Source organism: Arachis hypogaea, chromosome 11, assembly GCF_003086295.3.
Source record: "Arachis hypogaea cultivar Tifrunner chromosome 11, arahy.Tifrunner.gnm2.J5K5, whole genome shotgun sequence".
Taxonomy (NCBI): Eukaryota; Viridiplantae; Streptophyta; class Magnoliopsida; order Fabales; family Fabaceae; genus Arachis; species Arachis hypogaea.
The window spans coordinates 16,404,589-16,421,022 of NC_092046.1; the positions used below are offsets into that span (position 1 = coordinate 16,404,589).

At 35.7% G+C, this 16,434-nt stretch overlaps 2 protein-coding genes and 1 pseudogene across 3 annotated transcripts; 2 read left to right on the forward strand and 1 right to left on the reverse strand.

Moving 5' to 3' along the window:
* The first annotated feature begins 266 nt into the window (after positions 1 to 266).
* Positions 267 to 6,655, forward strand: LOC112720406 (uncharacterized). 2 transcript variants are annotated; one of them, XM_029290134.2, is made up of 3 exons: positions 267 to 666; positions 2,063 to 4,471; positions 5,966 to 6,655. In XM_029290134.2, the coding sequence occupies exon 2, from the start codon at positions 2,378 to 2,380 to the stop codon at positions 3,755 to 3,757; it is 1,380 nt and encodes a 459-aa protein (XP_029145967.1). In that variant the 5' UTR covers positions 267 to 666; positions 2,063 to 2,377; the 3' UTR covers positions 3,758 to 4,471; positions 5,966 to 6,655. The 2 variants fall into 2 exon arrangements, with proteins under 2 accessions (XP_029145967.1, XP_029145968.1); XM_029290135.2 differs by having other exon boundaries at positions 2,090 to 4,471.
* On the forward strand, positions 6,011 to 6,547 carry LOC114923998 (uncharacterized). The gene has a single exon (XM_029289901.1). It carries the CDS (start codon positions 6,011 to 6,013, stop codon positions 6,545 to 6,547), a length of 537 nt encoding a protein of 178 aa, XP_029145734.1.
* On the reverse strand, positions 6,028 to 15,360 carry LOC112720407 (large ribosomal RNA subunit accumulation protein YCED homolog 2, chloroplastic-like; annotated as a pseudogene).
* Between the last annotated feature and the right edge of the window lie 1,074 nt (positions 15,361 to 16,434).

Genomic DNA, 16,434 nt, shown 5'->3' on the forward strand with positions numbered 1-16,434 from the left:
ATACGCATTCCAAACTAAAAAATTATTTCCTTTGAAAATTCTATTCAAAGGTATTTCAAACACACTTTTAAAGATTTTTTATTTTTTGAAGGTGGAAATTTAGGTGCAGTCGACTTCACATGAAGTTAATAGCTAAAAATCAACCCACTTTTAAAGATTTTTGATTTTTTGAAGGTGAAAATTTAGGTGCAGTCGATTTCACATGAAGTTAATAACTAAGAGTCGCTAGATATCAAATTCACGTAAAGTCAATTCGCACCTGACCTTTTTTGAATTTCTAAAAGACAAAATCAGAACACGCCTTCTCTCTCTCATAAGTCACAATTCACCAACCAAAACCCCCCTTATCTCTCTCTCACAATTCACCTGCCCATGCTAAACCCTATCAGAACGCCACCACTTTCGCCGCCGGCGGTGACAGACAGCGGTTGCCGTCGTCGCCTCATGAAGGTCTGATTGGCCCTCGCCTCCTGGATCCCCTTCTTTTCGACATCGCCAGAAGGTCTGCTCAGAGTTCTTGGCGTCGCAGTCTCTGTCGTCGTTGTCAAGCCAGTCTCCGTCGTCGGCCCTGAACTCGTCTTCTCTGTCCTCGTCATCAAGCCTCTGTCTTCGAGCCCCCCTCTCTCTCTCTCTCCGAGCTCACTTTCCTTCCTCCTTCCGTCGCCGGTAAGCACGCTTCAATTTTTGTTGTTGCTGATTTTCTGAAATAATGGTTGATGGTTGATTTAAATGACTCTGTTGAATTTTTTTGCTTTTTTGCTGAGTTAATTTGTCTGAGTTAATCTTGTTGATGGGGTTCTGAATTGGGGTTGATGGTTGATTTGAATGGTTGTTGTTGATTTTGTATTTTGAATTGGGGTTGTTACTAATGTTATTCTGAATTTAGTTTGGATGCTTGGTTTAGATTTTTTGCTTAATTTTTTTGATTTTCTGGCTTTGGAGGCTGAGTTTTCTGTTTTTGGATTCTCAGTTTTTTTTTTGTTGAATACTTATTAGAAGTCTGTTGAAAGTTTTTTGTGAGTTTAGTTGCTGATGTTTTAAGTTTTTGTGTAAGTTTATATTTTTTATCGTTGAAATTTTTTTATTCTAAGTTTTTGTTGTTGATTGATAAGTATTGTTGCTGATTACTTAATTAGAACTTAGAAATTATTTAGAAATGTTTTATTTTGTGAATTTTTAATGATAAAATATGTATAAGATATTATGTCAAATTACAAAATTTTAAATTTTATTAGTTTAGAAATAATAGAATTTGGATATTTGAAATTATATATTAAATTTTTAATAATTTGATTGTATATTTAATTAAATCGATTCAACTATGATTCGATCTCGGTTGTACTATTGAATCATTGAATCCGTCACTTAACCGATTCGATTCTCACAACCTTTTAGTAATAAATACTTAAAGATGTGCATTGGAGTTTTGTGTTTTGTCTCCTGAACTGATCTCTGTTGTATTTTTTGTATGGCTCTAAAATATTGATTTAAAAATTTTGTTAACATTTATATGCACTCTTTAGTTTATACTTTGTTGATCAGGTAGACATCTAAAGTAGTTCAGTGGTATTCAATGTTAAAAGCAATAAAATAAAAATAACTTATTATGAAAAAAAATATCATATATTATTATTTAATTATAACCGGCTTAACCAGTTATCTAACGGTTGAATCAGTAACCCATTAACCAAGTACTCTAACTCGATCGGTTGTTGGTTTAGTTTTGATAACTAGGTTTTTAATTGTGATTGTGTTAGTACGTCGTTATTTGTTAGTGACACTAATCAAAGAAAATCATGCTTTGTTGAATGTTAAGGTCTTCTATTAAACAAGGTCGAAGAAACACTATTTCGACCCCATTAACGTTCTCTCATTTAACTTAACTTTTGTGGTTGCTGTTTTTCAATTATTTAATTTTAATTTGTGGTTTGAGGTTTCAAATTATGCTGTTTTAATTTTAGTGTTCTAATTTTAATTTGTGCAGTTCTAATTTTAGTTTAATGTTCTCTGTTCTAGTGTTCTTATTTTATTTTTTTGTGATATTTCTGCAATTTGATAATAGTAAAGTGTGACAACATTGGTGAAACAGAAGGTGAGTTGATGAAGGTCATGGTGAAAAATCGAAAAATCGAATCAAATCAATCAATTTCAATTCAGTTTGGTTGGCCTCGGAAAAAATCAAACCAAACCTAACCAATTAATTTTTTTACAATTGGATCGGATGTTTTTTTTTTTCCCTAAAAACCAAACCAAACCGCGTTGCGAACACCCACAGTGTCCATATCTCCTCAACAGAAACAAAGGACACTAACCACGAATATACACCCACAATTAGCATTGACTTGCCCTCGCCTGCTCACCTTCTTGAGCCACCACCATGACCTCACCGAGTCTGCACAGATCATTTCTCCGTTCCACCAAAACCCTAATCACCCTGTCTTCCCATCGCATCATCTCCTTCGATTTTTCACAAAACCCAAACCAACAATCTTTCTATTCTTCTCGCTCCAATTCCCCAATTGGGTCTCCATCTAGAGTCCAGAAGCTCATAGCTTCCCAATCGGACCCTCTTCTTGCCAAAAAAATCTTCGAATGCGCCTCTCGCCATCCCAACTTTTGCCATTCTTACTCTACCTACCTCATTCTCATCCTCAAATTGGGCCGCTCAAGGCAATTCTCCCTTGTCGATGACCTTGTTCGCCGCCTCAAATCCGAATCCTACCCAATCACTCCTACCTTGTTCTCCTACTTGATCAGAGTCTATGGCGAAGCTGATTTACCCGATAAGGCCCTCAAAACCTTCTACACTATGCTTCAATACGGTTTCAAACCTTTGCCCAAACACCTCAACCGCATTCTTGAGATTCTTGTATCCCACCGTAACTTTGTTCGAACTGCATTCGATCTCTTCAGGGATGCTCATAGGCACGGTGTGTCACCCAATACTCAGTCCTACAATATTCTCATGCGGGCTTTCTGTTTGAATGGAGATATTAGCATTGCCTTCCACCTGTTCAACAAAATGTTTAAGAGAGATATTGTTCCTGATATCGAGTGTTACCGGATTCTGATGCAGGCAATGTGTAGGAAGAATCAAGTGAATGGAGCTGTGGATTTGTTGGAGGATATGTTGAACAAAGGGTTCGTTCCTGACGCTCTGACTTACACCACTTTGTTGAACAGTTTGTGTAGGAAGAAGAAGCTTAGAGAAGCTTACAAGCTTCTTTGTAGGATGAAGATCAAAGGGTGCAATCCTGACATAGTTCATTATAATACTGTTATATCGGGGTTCTGCAGAGAAGGGCGCGCCCATGATGCTTGTAAAGTTATTGCTGATATGCAGAACAATGGGTGCTTGCCTAATGTTGTGTCATATCGAACTTTGGTTGGTGGGTTATGTGACAAAGGAATGCTTGATGAGGCAAATAACTACATGAAGGAGATGCTGTCTAAGGGTTTTTCTCCGTATTTTGCTGTTATTCATGGCCTAGTAAAGGGTTTCTGCAATGTTGGTAAGATTGAGGAAGCTTGTGGAGTTCTTACCAAATCGCTTGAGCATGGGGAAGCTCCTCATATGGATACCTGGGCAATCATAATACCTTTAATATGTGAAGTGGATGATGTTGTGAGGAGCAGAGATGTTTTGGAGCAAGTTCTCAAGATTGAAATAACAGGTCATACTAGAATAGTGGATGCTGGAATTGGTTTAGAGAACTACTTAATTAGGAAGATACGAGCCAATCCAAGAGCATCTTAATGCAGGTTTTTGTCCCCCATGTTGCAAAGATGCATGAACTCATTATAATGCAGAACAAAATGTAGTCAGCTTGATGGCCTTCAGCTCAGCAAAGGCAATTTCAGAATCATAAGAGGGAGACATTTGGACGTCTTAGGACAAGCTGTCCTCAGTAAGGGTGCCCCAACATGCAACATCAGGAGTGAGCACTTTGGAAAGGCCACAAGGTGCTGTAGAGGACAATGTGGCTCAAGGCAAATGTTCTTGTCTTCTTGACTAGCGTAATTTGATTGATGGGCCTACTTGCATCAGTGAAGGTGTTCCCGTAGATACTGGACTACTGGAGAAGCTGTGCAGCATTCTCCTGTAAGTGTAGACTATAGAGGTAGTTGGCTAGTGGCTGAAATAGGAAGATTCTGCTCATGTGACATTGGTGTTTGCCGGAGCTAGAACTTGTAATAATGGATGGTTCTAAAAATGCCTTAACATGGAAGCTTCATGGAAATTGCCAATTGTTTTTGTTATTGAAAACAATTTATGGGCTATTTGGAATTTGGATGTCACATCTCACGGCAACTTCAATTCCTCAGGAATGGAAGAACGGACCAGCATTTGGAATGCCAGGGATTCAGGTTGATCGGATACATGCTTTGAAGTTCAGGGAAGTCGGAAATGATGCATAAGAAAGAGCCAGAGGAGATGGACCAACTTTATAAACCTAACTACTTAGTAGAGGTCAGTAGTTATTCTTTTTCTTTTCCTCCCTCATTTATCACCAATGTTTGTGGAACTAATGTCAATAATGACAAGATTACAAGAACCATATATATCCATGTGATATACTTACGAGGACAAAGTATTTGATGCATATTTTTATAAGAGTTACATTTGATGGAGCTGCCTTAAATATTTACAGAATTGTCCCAATTTATTTTTTGTATTTACCCATTAGAGACAAAACTTCATATATTCTTTAAACAACCCCGCACATGATTACAAAATCAGCAACACTCGTCCAAGCTAAGAACAAGAAGAACAGAGACAATAAAATGAACTACCTTTGAGTCCACCCGAAGACGTGCATCTCCCTCGAACTTGGTAGTATCAACAACACTTGTCCTATCTAAGAACAAGAAGAACAGAGACAATCAAATGAACTACCCTCGAGTCCAGCCGAAGACGTGCATCTTCCCCTGGGAGTGGGAGCACGCAGGCAGATCAAACTTAGTATCAGCAACACTCGTTCAAGCTAAGACCAAGAAGAACGAAGACAATAAAATGAACTAGCCTCGAATAAAATGAATAGAGAGGAAGTTTGTTAATTTTGAAAGAAAAAATTTTTATTTTAATTATAATTAAAATATCGGGTGATAGATTTTGATTTCTCAAATTACTAATATAAATTATAAATTATATAGAGAGTGGGATGGATAGAGAGAAATAGAAAAAGGAAGAGAGATAGATGAGAGAATTTAAGAAGGGAGTTTATTAATTTTGGAGGAAAATATTTTCTCTTAATTTTAATAAGAAAATGTCATGTGACACATTTGGTTATTAAATTAGACAATAATATATAAATATATAATTAATTATATATAGAGTGAGAATGATAGAGAGAAATAACAAAAGGGAGAGAGGTAGATGAGAGAATTTAGGAAGAGGGTTTATTAATTTTGGAAGAAAATATTTTCTCCTAAGTTTAATAAGAGTGTCATGTGACACATTTTGTTATTAAATTAGATAGTAATATATAATATAATATAATATATAATATAGTTATATTTCAATTTCAATTTTAATATTCCAATTTTAATTTTAATAAAGAATGTTATGTTGCACATTTTGATTGTCAAATTTATAATTAGTCATTGATAACTATATATAAAAGAGAGAGTGGTTGAAAAAATGAAAGGGATAGATAAAAGAAGAGGGAGGAGGGAAGAACTCTTTAATTTTGGAGGGAAAGATTTGATTTCAATTATAATGAGAGAATGATATATGGCACATTTTAGTTATAAAATTAGTAGGAAGGAGGGAAGAACTATTTAATTTTGGAGGAAAAAATTTGATTTTAATTGTAATGAGGGCGTGACATGTGGCACATTTTGGTTGTAAAATTAGTAATATATAATAGATAATAGATTAATCTGAAAACTGTCCACACAATAACATTAAATTGATAATAATATGTCATTTTCCTTGTTGCTGATGTTTCTCTCTTGAATGCAGAGAACCTTGCCTTTCTGAGTAAAAATTAACGTCCAACAAGTAACAATGCTTCTGGACAAGAATGTCATTCATGAAACGCATTATGAGGTTCTCAATGTCAAGGAAGATTCAAGTTATGAAGAAATCCGTGCTAGTTACCGCTCCGCCATACTCAGTTTACATCCTGATAAGCTATTGAAATCTTCTGATGCATCCGGCAGCAATCAAATTAGTGGAGATAGATTTCTCAAAGTACAAAAGGCATGGGAAGTTCTTGGCGATTCAAGCTCTCGTTTATTTTATGATAATGAGCTTCGAAGTTCAAGGCGTGATGTCTCGGCTGTTGATGTTGCAGAAGATTTAAGCTTAGAGGATATGATGGCTGAAGATGACGGAGAAGCATTAGAACTGTTTTATCAGTGCAGATGTGGAGATTACTTCTCTATAGACTCATTGGAATTGCAAAAAATGGGGTATTCCTTGTTGAGGGATGAAAGTAGAATATCTATATTGAACAATAATTCTTTGCTGGGATCACTTATTCTTCCCTGCAGATCATGTTCTCTAAAAGCTCGTCTGGTAATCAATATGGATGGACATTGAAATTGTTTACATATTTTTTTGTGGTAATGACAATGATTGAGAATTTGAAGTTATTAACATTTTTTATATGAAGAGAGCAAACCAATAATATCTCCTCCTTGGATAAAAGTTCCTATAGCATAAACTTGAGTGCCATTTGAAATGTAGTATTTGGATTATATGAAGTTAATTTCAGTCTTAAGTATGCTGACTTACTACAATGACTCAGAGTAGAATGTTCATGGCTAAGTGTAAGGATTTAGAGTATGATATTCACCTTCTGTAAGTATGAAAATATGCAAAATTTAAGTAAATGTGTGATATTATTTTGTTGATGAGTCATTACTTATACATACAATCTATTTGCAAATTGACTATGTACAAGGAACTTCTAATTTCCATGCTGTATAAATCGTGAGTTTTCTTTTTTTTTTTTCTTCAGTTCCAGTAATCTAGAAAACCACTTTTTATCAACATAGGCCTGACTTTGTCCACTTGAAACTGAAAAACCAAAACAAACTTTCATTAGTTTTAGCTAAATATTTTACATGGTGCCTCTTGTATGTATGATAGCAATAAAAAAAGGTAAGAAAATTTGAAAAGCAATAAACAGTGGCCTCATTGTTAAGTTTTCAATTTTTTCATTTTGAAAATTGGAGGTGCTTACATAGTATTGTACCCTCAGATTTCTCGCACAACTCAGAGCAAGTATCCTGCAAATTAATACGTGAAAAAAGAAATTAAAGTTTTTAAAATAAGAACTTTTAATGATTTGAAATTCTAATGAACACACCTTTTACTGTGGAGTTTAGCCTGATAGCATCTTGTACAAGAGAATCCAGATTAACTTCAGATCCTGGTCTGACATATCACCTGTATTGAAAAGATCAGCTGGGTTAGATTGACTTAATCATATTTGAATCTGAAACAATGGACAAGGTATTTTTGCTGTTTTGTTGTGAGGCATGATAGCTTCAAAAGCCTCCAATGATTGAACAATGAGTATACATAACGAGGCATAATTATTCCGCCTTAATCTTTTAATATAGTGGTGGTAAAAGTTGTATCCATTCAAAGCATAGTATGTCACAACATAGATAATAGCTTAAGTTGACAATAAAATATTATATTCTTTTGAAAAGTTTTACTAAGTTTTGGAATTGCGAAGAAGGAAAAACCAAAGCAAGCTTTTCAAATTTATATGCATAAAGCGAGACCCAAAAATGATGAAACTCAATGTATTTAGAGACTCACAGAAGGGTCACCACCAATTTCAGGTAGTTGTATCTTGTGGTTATCTCTATTTGCCATGAGAACCCATATGTTAAAGTTTGCGTCAATCTTTGATCATCAAAAAAGAAATGGGGACAAAATAGAATAAATTCATCAAAAACACCAATCAATAATACTTTAGTAGCCAAATAATATATGAAATTTTCATTCTACCAAATTCACATAGATATTTATCCTTAGTTGTACCAAAACCTGAATATGGCTTGGTAAAATCACTTCATCTAGGGGAAAGAAATGGTTTAGATGTAGGCATGACTTATCATAAAACCACTTCTCCCAAAAGCTTAGGTTTATAGAAGGAGATCATACATGGTTAAATCTTAAACACGTCCCTTCATGCAAGAGCCTCTTTTTGGGTTTGCATAAATTTTGTATAGGTTTTCTTTTCTTTCTCTTTTTGTTTGTTTTATGCTGAGATTTTTAATAACAATGATCAAACTCTAAAGGACTAAACCTTTAGATCATAGAAGTTTTGATAGTATGTCATGAACTACTTCTTCCAAAAGTTTAAGTTTACAAGAAGAAGTACACTAATATTATATATCTAAGAATTAATCTCTACATATAAGTGTTTTGCACTTACAAGCTTTACAAGTCTGAAGAGAACGAAACCACATAAACGCGCTGCTTATGTTACGGGCCTCTTTAATAAACTTTTAAATCAATCCAAATCAATTAACGCGTGAATATATAACTTCCATTTTTCAAAAGATTTTGTTTCCTTTTTCAAGTTTCTTGCCAAATTTGTTCGATCTCTTTTGTGCGTTCTCTCTTTGCCTTCGATTTCCTTCTGTTTTTTTCGATTTTCATGGTTTGTGAAATCAAGTTTTGAAATTGTTTTGAAGATAATGGAACTTCAGAAATACACCCAAACGATTACAGAAATACACTCAAAGGATTATAGAAATACACCCAAATGGTTACAGAAATACACCCAAACGGTTACAGAAATAAACCAAACGATTACAGAAATAAACCCAAAGGATTACAGAAATACACCCAAAGGATTTAAGAAATACACCCAATATTAAGGGGAGACAGTTCTTCTTGAAATCTTTTAATATTTTGCTGGTTAAGGATGAGGCACATGGCAGAGACAATCTAGAAAAAAAACCTAGAAGAACAGTAAAACAGTACCTTGAATAATGTTTCTTCATTTTTTCTGGTGATTTTTTATGGAGATTTGTATCTTTTCTTCTTGATTTCTTCTACTCTTCGCAGAATCATAGTTTGTTTCGAATGTCGCTTGAATCTTGACGGTTTGCGTTTTGATTGAAGAAGAAGAGGAAAAGTGCAGCATAATGAACGTGTTGTAAGGCGCGTGCGTTGGACGCTCAATTTAAAGGAGTAGTGCACGTGTTTTTTTCTTGGACTTGGGCCAACTTGTATAACTTGTAAGCCAAAAATGCTTGTATATGTAGCAGGCCTACATCTCTAAACTCTAATATAACTCTCTCAAATACTAAATGGGAAAGAGAAGAGGGTAGAGATCAAATTCATAATATCAAAAATACTGCAAAAAAAATATAACAACCAACAATGATCCATGCATAATAATCTGAGTGGAAAAAAAAAAGAAAAAAGAAAGAGAATGCCACATTGTGAACATACAGATGCCACACTTTCTAATGAATGATGTCATAACTCTCCATCCACTAATAAGCCAAAGCTTGCATGCTGGCATTACCATGCACAAGCATTGACAAGTGACTAATCAGACTAAATTTGAAAATTTTGGAGCATGAATTCTAGGTCAATGTATGAACACACAAGTAAACATATTTCAATACCATGTCAGTAACAAATTTGAATCTAAGTTGCTACTCAAACATCAAAATGAAATACTCTGGAACCACCTTTTGAATGTTGAGTTTGATGAATAGTTATGCATCCTTGTGTTGCTCATTATCATCAATCAAATCCTGTAACTGTAGGTCTTGCAATGATACATCGTAGTTGCTTGTCCAATCCCCATGATATCTGCCGTCACCTGGTGATATCGTGATCAGACGGTGATGAGTCACCTTGCTTGCGTTCTTGCCAATCTAAGTTTGATGACACACAATTGCTAACTTCAGAATATGAAGCAGAAAAAGAGAAGATGGAAGACACCACCTTGTATTACAAGTTTTGCTTTGTATATATATCATAGAGATCAACTTTGATACACTATTAGCATAGAAATTTGAATCTTTTAAGGTGACCAATTTGCTTGAAAAAGCAACCTTACTGTGTTGTACTCTCAACTTATTGAGATATATATTTAGATGATACTTGAATTATAAATATATCTCAATAAGTTTTGGAAATATCTATCACTTACTGTGTTGTACTCTCATCTAAATATATATCTCAACTTACTGTGTTTCACAATATCTATCACTTTGTAAATTTTGGAATATTCATAAGTCAATTATACAATTTATTACCAGATTTATTGAATTATAAATGTATCAAATTTCCAAATTTACTCTAATAATCAACTGTTCAACATATTCAAGATACATAAGCACACATAGAAACAAACAAACAAACAAGGGTGAAGAACTTAAAGAGAAGGTAGTGAAGAATGACGAGTGAAGAAAATAGTTAATTAGTTAGTTACCAATGGAGAGTGGAAGTTATCGTTTCTTTTGGTAGAGGCGACGGCATTGTTGGAATGAGTGAGAGTTCAACTGAGAGTGCAACCTGATGGTGTTGGAATGATGGCATGGATTGAAAACTGAATTGAAGATCCTTGGGACACTAAATTTGAAGCTTTGGCCAGAACAAAGAAGGACTCACCGAAAAGAAGAGAACAACACAAGTGATATTTATGTTTGGTTTTATGGGTTGAAATCAAGGTTGTGAAAACCGAACCGGTCAATGAATTGATCAAGTGACTGGTTCAATAGTTTAATGGTCTAATCGAAGTTGAACTGTAATTGAACCAATTTAATTAAATATAAAACAAAATTATTAAAAATTCAATATATAATTTCAAAATACATAATGTTTCATCTTCAAAATAAAAAATTTCTAATCAGTTTCTAATCAACAAGGCAACAACTAAAAAATTAACACAGAATCAGAACAATAGTACAAAATTAAGTAAGAAAGTTAACAACAATCAACAATAATTGAAGCAAAACAAAAATAACAATCAACCCCTGATTTTTTCCAATAATTACATATTGTGATACAAATACATGTATTTTGAAAAACTCTCTTCATTGTTTCAGTAACAGAAAAGTTTAAGGAAACTAGAGTCTAGAACTGAACAACTATATCTGAGGTTTGAGGTGTTAAACAACCCATCAAAAGAGTGAGATTTCAGATATAAAAACACTTCTATTCTATCACGAGCATAAATATCTTCATCAAGGCACACTTGTAAAACTCTACCACACAGAACCTTACGCTTAAGTCGTAAAACAGAGGTGGTGAGGTATGACCTCTAAAAGTAAAATATATATAGATAGATATGGTTGAAAGAATTCGTAACTAGGAACCTTGAAGAAAAGTTTAAACAAAAATTGCAAAAAGAAAAGCACATCGCACACATAAAAGGATAACCAGATAAAAAGGAAAGATAAAGCTCATATACATAAAGGGTAGGATACCAAAAGATACAAAATATCAAACTCCAAACTCGACCTGCGAAGCTAAGGCCGGTCGAAGTGAAACTATATATATACACAACCCAAAATATCCCAATAACAGAAAAGCGATAACATGTTTCTCCAAGTCAACCTCTAAGAGGGACAAACATAAAATATGTACAGAGGAATATCTATTTACATATATACATAGCATAAAAACAAAATATAACATCCCCAAAATAAAGCTTCGCTTGCTCAGGAGATCTCTAGATGCTCAGCGAGGTGCCTCTCGACTTGCATCTGAAAAACAACAATATATGTATCGAGTGAGCCACATAATGCATAAGGTGCCCACATAAATAATGCATAAGGTCCCGGAAAAGCTAGAGGCATTCGTAGAACTCTGACACCCAGAATTAAACTTAAAGAAGTATACTAAACCATAAATTCGGGAATCTATTTGTGGATTCTAGGTTTAATCTAACTCTTCACCTCCTGTCAACCCAAACCTCCTAATCACCGGTGGAACTACCCTCAGCGTCACCTCTATCAACATGAGGGATCTCTCAGTAGCAAAGACATATAAGACAGACAAAGAAAACACAGATATGATGCAATTACAGCAAGTAGGACAAATAGCAGATAAGCATGACTAATCAATTAGGCAAACAAGTAATGCACACTCAAGCAAAACATACAAATGCATATGATGTATGCCTGTCCTATGGCTAATGAGTCTCATCTGTCGGTTATATAGCCAAACCCGACATGTCCGGTAGCTAACCCTAGACAGTCACTCTGTGCGCGCATCCCTAAGAGTCTATGCATATAACCACAATCATTCATTATCATCTCATTGGGAAAAAAAATCCGGGAAGTTAAAGTGTCCGGTCACATTTTGCAACGTAAGATCAACAGAGTATCGAGTTTTGACTTGGAGTAAGTGGTGGCAAGCCACTACGTCTACCCTGAAAAATTTGTATCTCAGATAATAGAAGTGCATATGCCATAATCATTCAATATCAATCAATCATTATCAATACAACATTCATTCATAATAATCTCAACATTTCGCACTTCCTCAATCAATCAATATTAGTATTATCATCATTCATACCATATTTAACTCCATTTAAAATTCTCAATTCAAGTCTTCCCTTCACAACCTCTCTCTATGGGTCCACTCTTCTCCCTATGCTTAGAAACTAGAGATTGAGTCTTAGAAGGTAGTTATAGAGGTTTGAAAAGCTAGAAAATAGGTTAAAAATTCAAAAACACACTTTTTAGAGAATCAGGGATCATGCGTACGCATGCCCATGCTCGCGTACGCATGGGTGTAAAAATGCCAAAGTCGCGTATGCAAGTACCGTCCGCGTACGCGAGCTCATGAAACAAAATTGGGTTCCCGCGTACGTAGCTTGTTAGTCATGTATGTGTGAGTTTGAATACATCATCTTCGCGTACGCATGGGTGAAAATTCATCAGATTCGCGTACACAGACCATGCCAACATACACGTGACATCTAGGCAGAGCCCAGGGTCCGCGTCGCGTGCATGTTTGCGTACAGAAGCCCAACCAAGGTTCCAAAAAGCTGTTAAGTCTGCAAAATTTCAGATTTTGACACCAAATCTCAAACGCGCATAACTTTTTTGTTAAAAATTATTTTTAATCCATTCTTCGAACGTCGTAAACTTCACGAACCCAATTTTTATTTGAAATAAGTTTGATAAAATTTGAGGGTCCGGAAGCCAAATTATAGCCTGCCAAAGTTGCTCAAAAATAAGTTTTTACCAAAGAGTTCAAAACCTCATTCTTTCCAAAACCTCAATCCAAAACCAACCAAATCATATCCCATCCAACATAATCATTCCTACTCTATATCAAACATTCATTTACTTACATAATCAACATTCTAAATTTCCAACCACTTGATACAATAATTCATTCAACACAATATCATCTACAATTTAACCAATATCATTCATATACACACCAATCATCATGAACATCACCTACATCAACATATAAACATTAAGTTCATCACTCCAACTATTCAAACCATTCACAATAACCAACAATAATCACTAATCCTCAACAATTCATATAATTCAACTTATCCAACGGTCAACTAGCCTAAGTTTTCATGTGAAATTATATATTATCTACGAGAAACCAAAATCATACCTTAACCGATTCCTCCCTAAACCCAGAACACCTCAAATATTCACTGTTCGTCAAGATTCGAAGCCTAATTCCTCTCCAAACGAAAATTTTCAGCCACAAAAAAAACTCAAATTCAAGCTCCCAATATCGTCAATTTGTCTCCAAAACACAGAATTAAATCTAATTCCACACAAATATCACTAAAATCAACACAGGGTTTACTAATTTTAATAGGGTACAAGGGTTCAAGGTTTCTTACCGTTCCTGCAGATGATTGGGGGTAAAGCCCAATGATTTTTCAAAACTAATTCACACCTAACATCACCAAAACACAAATCCTCAATACCAAAACCCTAAAAATTTCCGAAATTAGGGAGAAAGAGGATGGGTGAGGAATTGCAAAGTTTTTACCACTTTGTTAAGATGAATTTGAGAAGTTCGACGCGGTGGTCGCGCGGCCACAAACGGTGCGACGGTCAGAGTTTCGGATTGGAAGATATGTGGGATTAAAGTTGGAAAAGGTTTGGGGTTAGGGTTCTAGCTGAAATCTCTCTTCTTCAGCGTGCCTCACTTTCATTTGGGGAAGAAGATGTAAGTGTTGGCTTTTATATGATGGGCCTTGGGCCCAATTTAAGCAGTTTGGCCCGTTAGCCCGTTTTTTGGTCAAAACTTTTAAAATTAATGTCAAAATGCATATTTTAAATATTTCTATTCTTCTAACTTATCAAATTTAATTTTCTATTTTTTTGAATAAATAATTAATTTATTGACTAATTATTTATTATTTTTTTAAATTTTACAACACTCACATTTAATTAAATAAAACATATCTTCTTCTACCAAATCTGTAGATTTAATAAACAAAAGATATATATGTATGCATTGTGGCAATTCAGAAATGGAATAAATATTTAGAAGGATAATATACTAATATTAGCCTTAATTAATATGAAAGAGCAAAACCTAACTTCCAACACGTAATATTCCATGATAGTTGTTTACAAAGTCAAAATGCAAGAGCTTTAAAATGAAAAATTTGTTGTGCTTCAGAAAAAAAGGAATACAAATAAAATTTCATCTCAGTGAATCACAAGTTCAACAAAGTTAAGAAGCAACAATCTCAATAGTTGTGTATCACTCGAGTATTAAGAAAAGTTTAATAGAATTATTCAATTCAACTATTATTTTAAAAAATCAGCAGCTTGGAACAAGTAAAAATTAACAGAATCAGTATTAACTATTATTAACTCGACAACTCAGAATCTGACAATCGATAAATCCAGTATTATTAAATTCAGTATTATTAACAAAAGTATTAACACAATCAGCATTAATTGTACAACCTAGTTAGAGAAGTCCAACTGGGCCGGATCACAACATCAAAGAAGAACCTGACCCAGACAAAAAGACCCATCCCCAAAAAACCTAGAGATGGTAATTTCCCCCAGCAGGGACGGAGAATGGGTATCCATTTAGTAAACGGGGCGGGGGCGGGGCCGGGGATAGAGATACCCACCCCATGGATACCCGTTTAATACCCATAAATATCAATTTACCAAAATATTCCCAGTATATACATATATTTTTAACAAACCCTATTCCCAATTTCCCATTTCACTCACGCTCTCTGCCCGAGCCTCACTCTCAGATCCTCTCCTCATCACTGCCGCCACCTCCGTTTCACTTCCTAGACTTGCCGGCGAGCTCCTCCTCCTTCGGTAAGGTCGCCTCACCTTCCCTCTTCCCTTTTCCCCTTTTCTCATCAAGTTCTGCCTTCCCTTTTCCCCTTTTCCCATCAGAGCTCCTCCTCGCGCGCCATCCCTCCTCCTCCTCGTTAGATCATCAGCGCCACAGATTTGCCCGTCGCCGTCTCCACCACAGATTTGTGCATTGCTATTTGCGCATCGCCGATTTTTTGTCACCGTTTACTTCATCTTCGGGTTTGCTCCTCGTCACTGCTGACTGCAACTGCCTCGTCATCTACAGATCTGTGTGTTTTAATTTTTTTTTGAAATCTATTGTTAATCTGCATTATATAGATGATAGATTTGGGATTTTTTAAATTTTTCTAAAATCTATATTGTTAATCTGCATTATTATGAAATCTGCATTGTTTTTTAAATCTGAATTCTTTAATTTTTTTTAAGAAAGATCTGAGGGATATCCATCCGGCGGATATCGGGTATCCATTACCCATCGCGGATGTGGGGCAGGGACGGGGGCTTTTTGGAGCCACGGGGCGGGGGGCATGTCTCCGTCCCCCATGAGTAGGATCTGTTGCTATCCCTAAACAAACCTCAACCCAAATTATCATTTTTCCCGTGCCTTTTCTGATGCGCTCCAATGATTGCTCGCTCTTCCTTCAATTGGCGACTCCGTCTGCTCCTCTCCCTCACCGTGCTTCTGTCTCGTTCTATCATTCTTTACAACGCAGAAGAAGGAGTAGCTCTGATTTAGTTTCCATTGCCACCAAATCTGCTCCACGTTTAGTAAATGTTCTCACCTTCTGCGCGGCGAGGCCGGAAATGCCGAAGTTGAACATGACAAAAGATGAGTCTTTCGATGATGCTCCAAGTCGCCGGGTATGGTCTCCTCCAACACAAAAAGCTCTGGTGCATATCCATGTAGGAGGGAGAAGAAGAGTTCCTGCAAAGAACGACGACGAAGCTAGCGGTTCTGCTTAATCCACGGAACACAACGGTGACTTCATCAATTATCCTCCTCCCCAACCCAACACCTTTTTTAAGACTATCCCCATGGCCCAAAAACGAACGAACAAAGAGACCCATAACCCAAACTCACCAACTCACCAATTTGCCCGTTACAGAGGCCAACACACAGAGGGGTGAGTTACATTTGGCTTCACCATC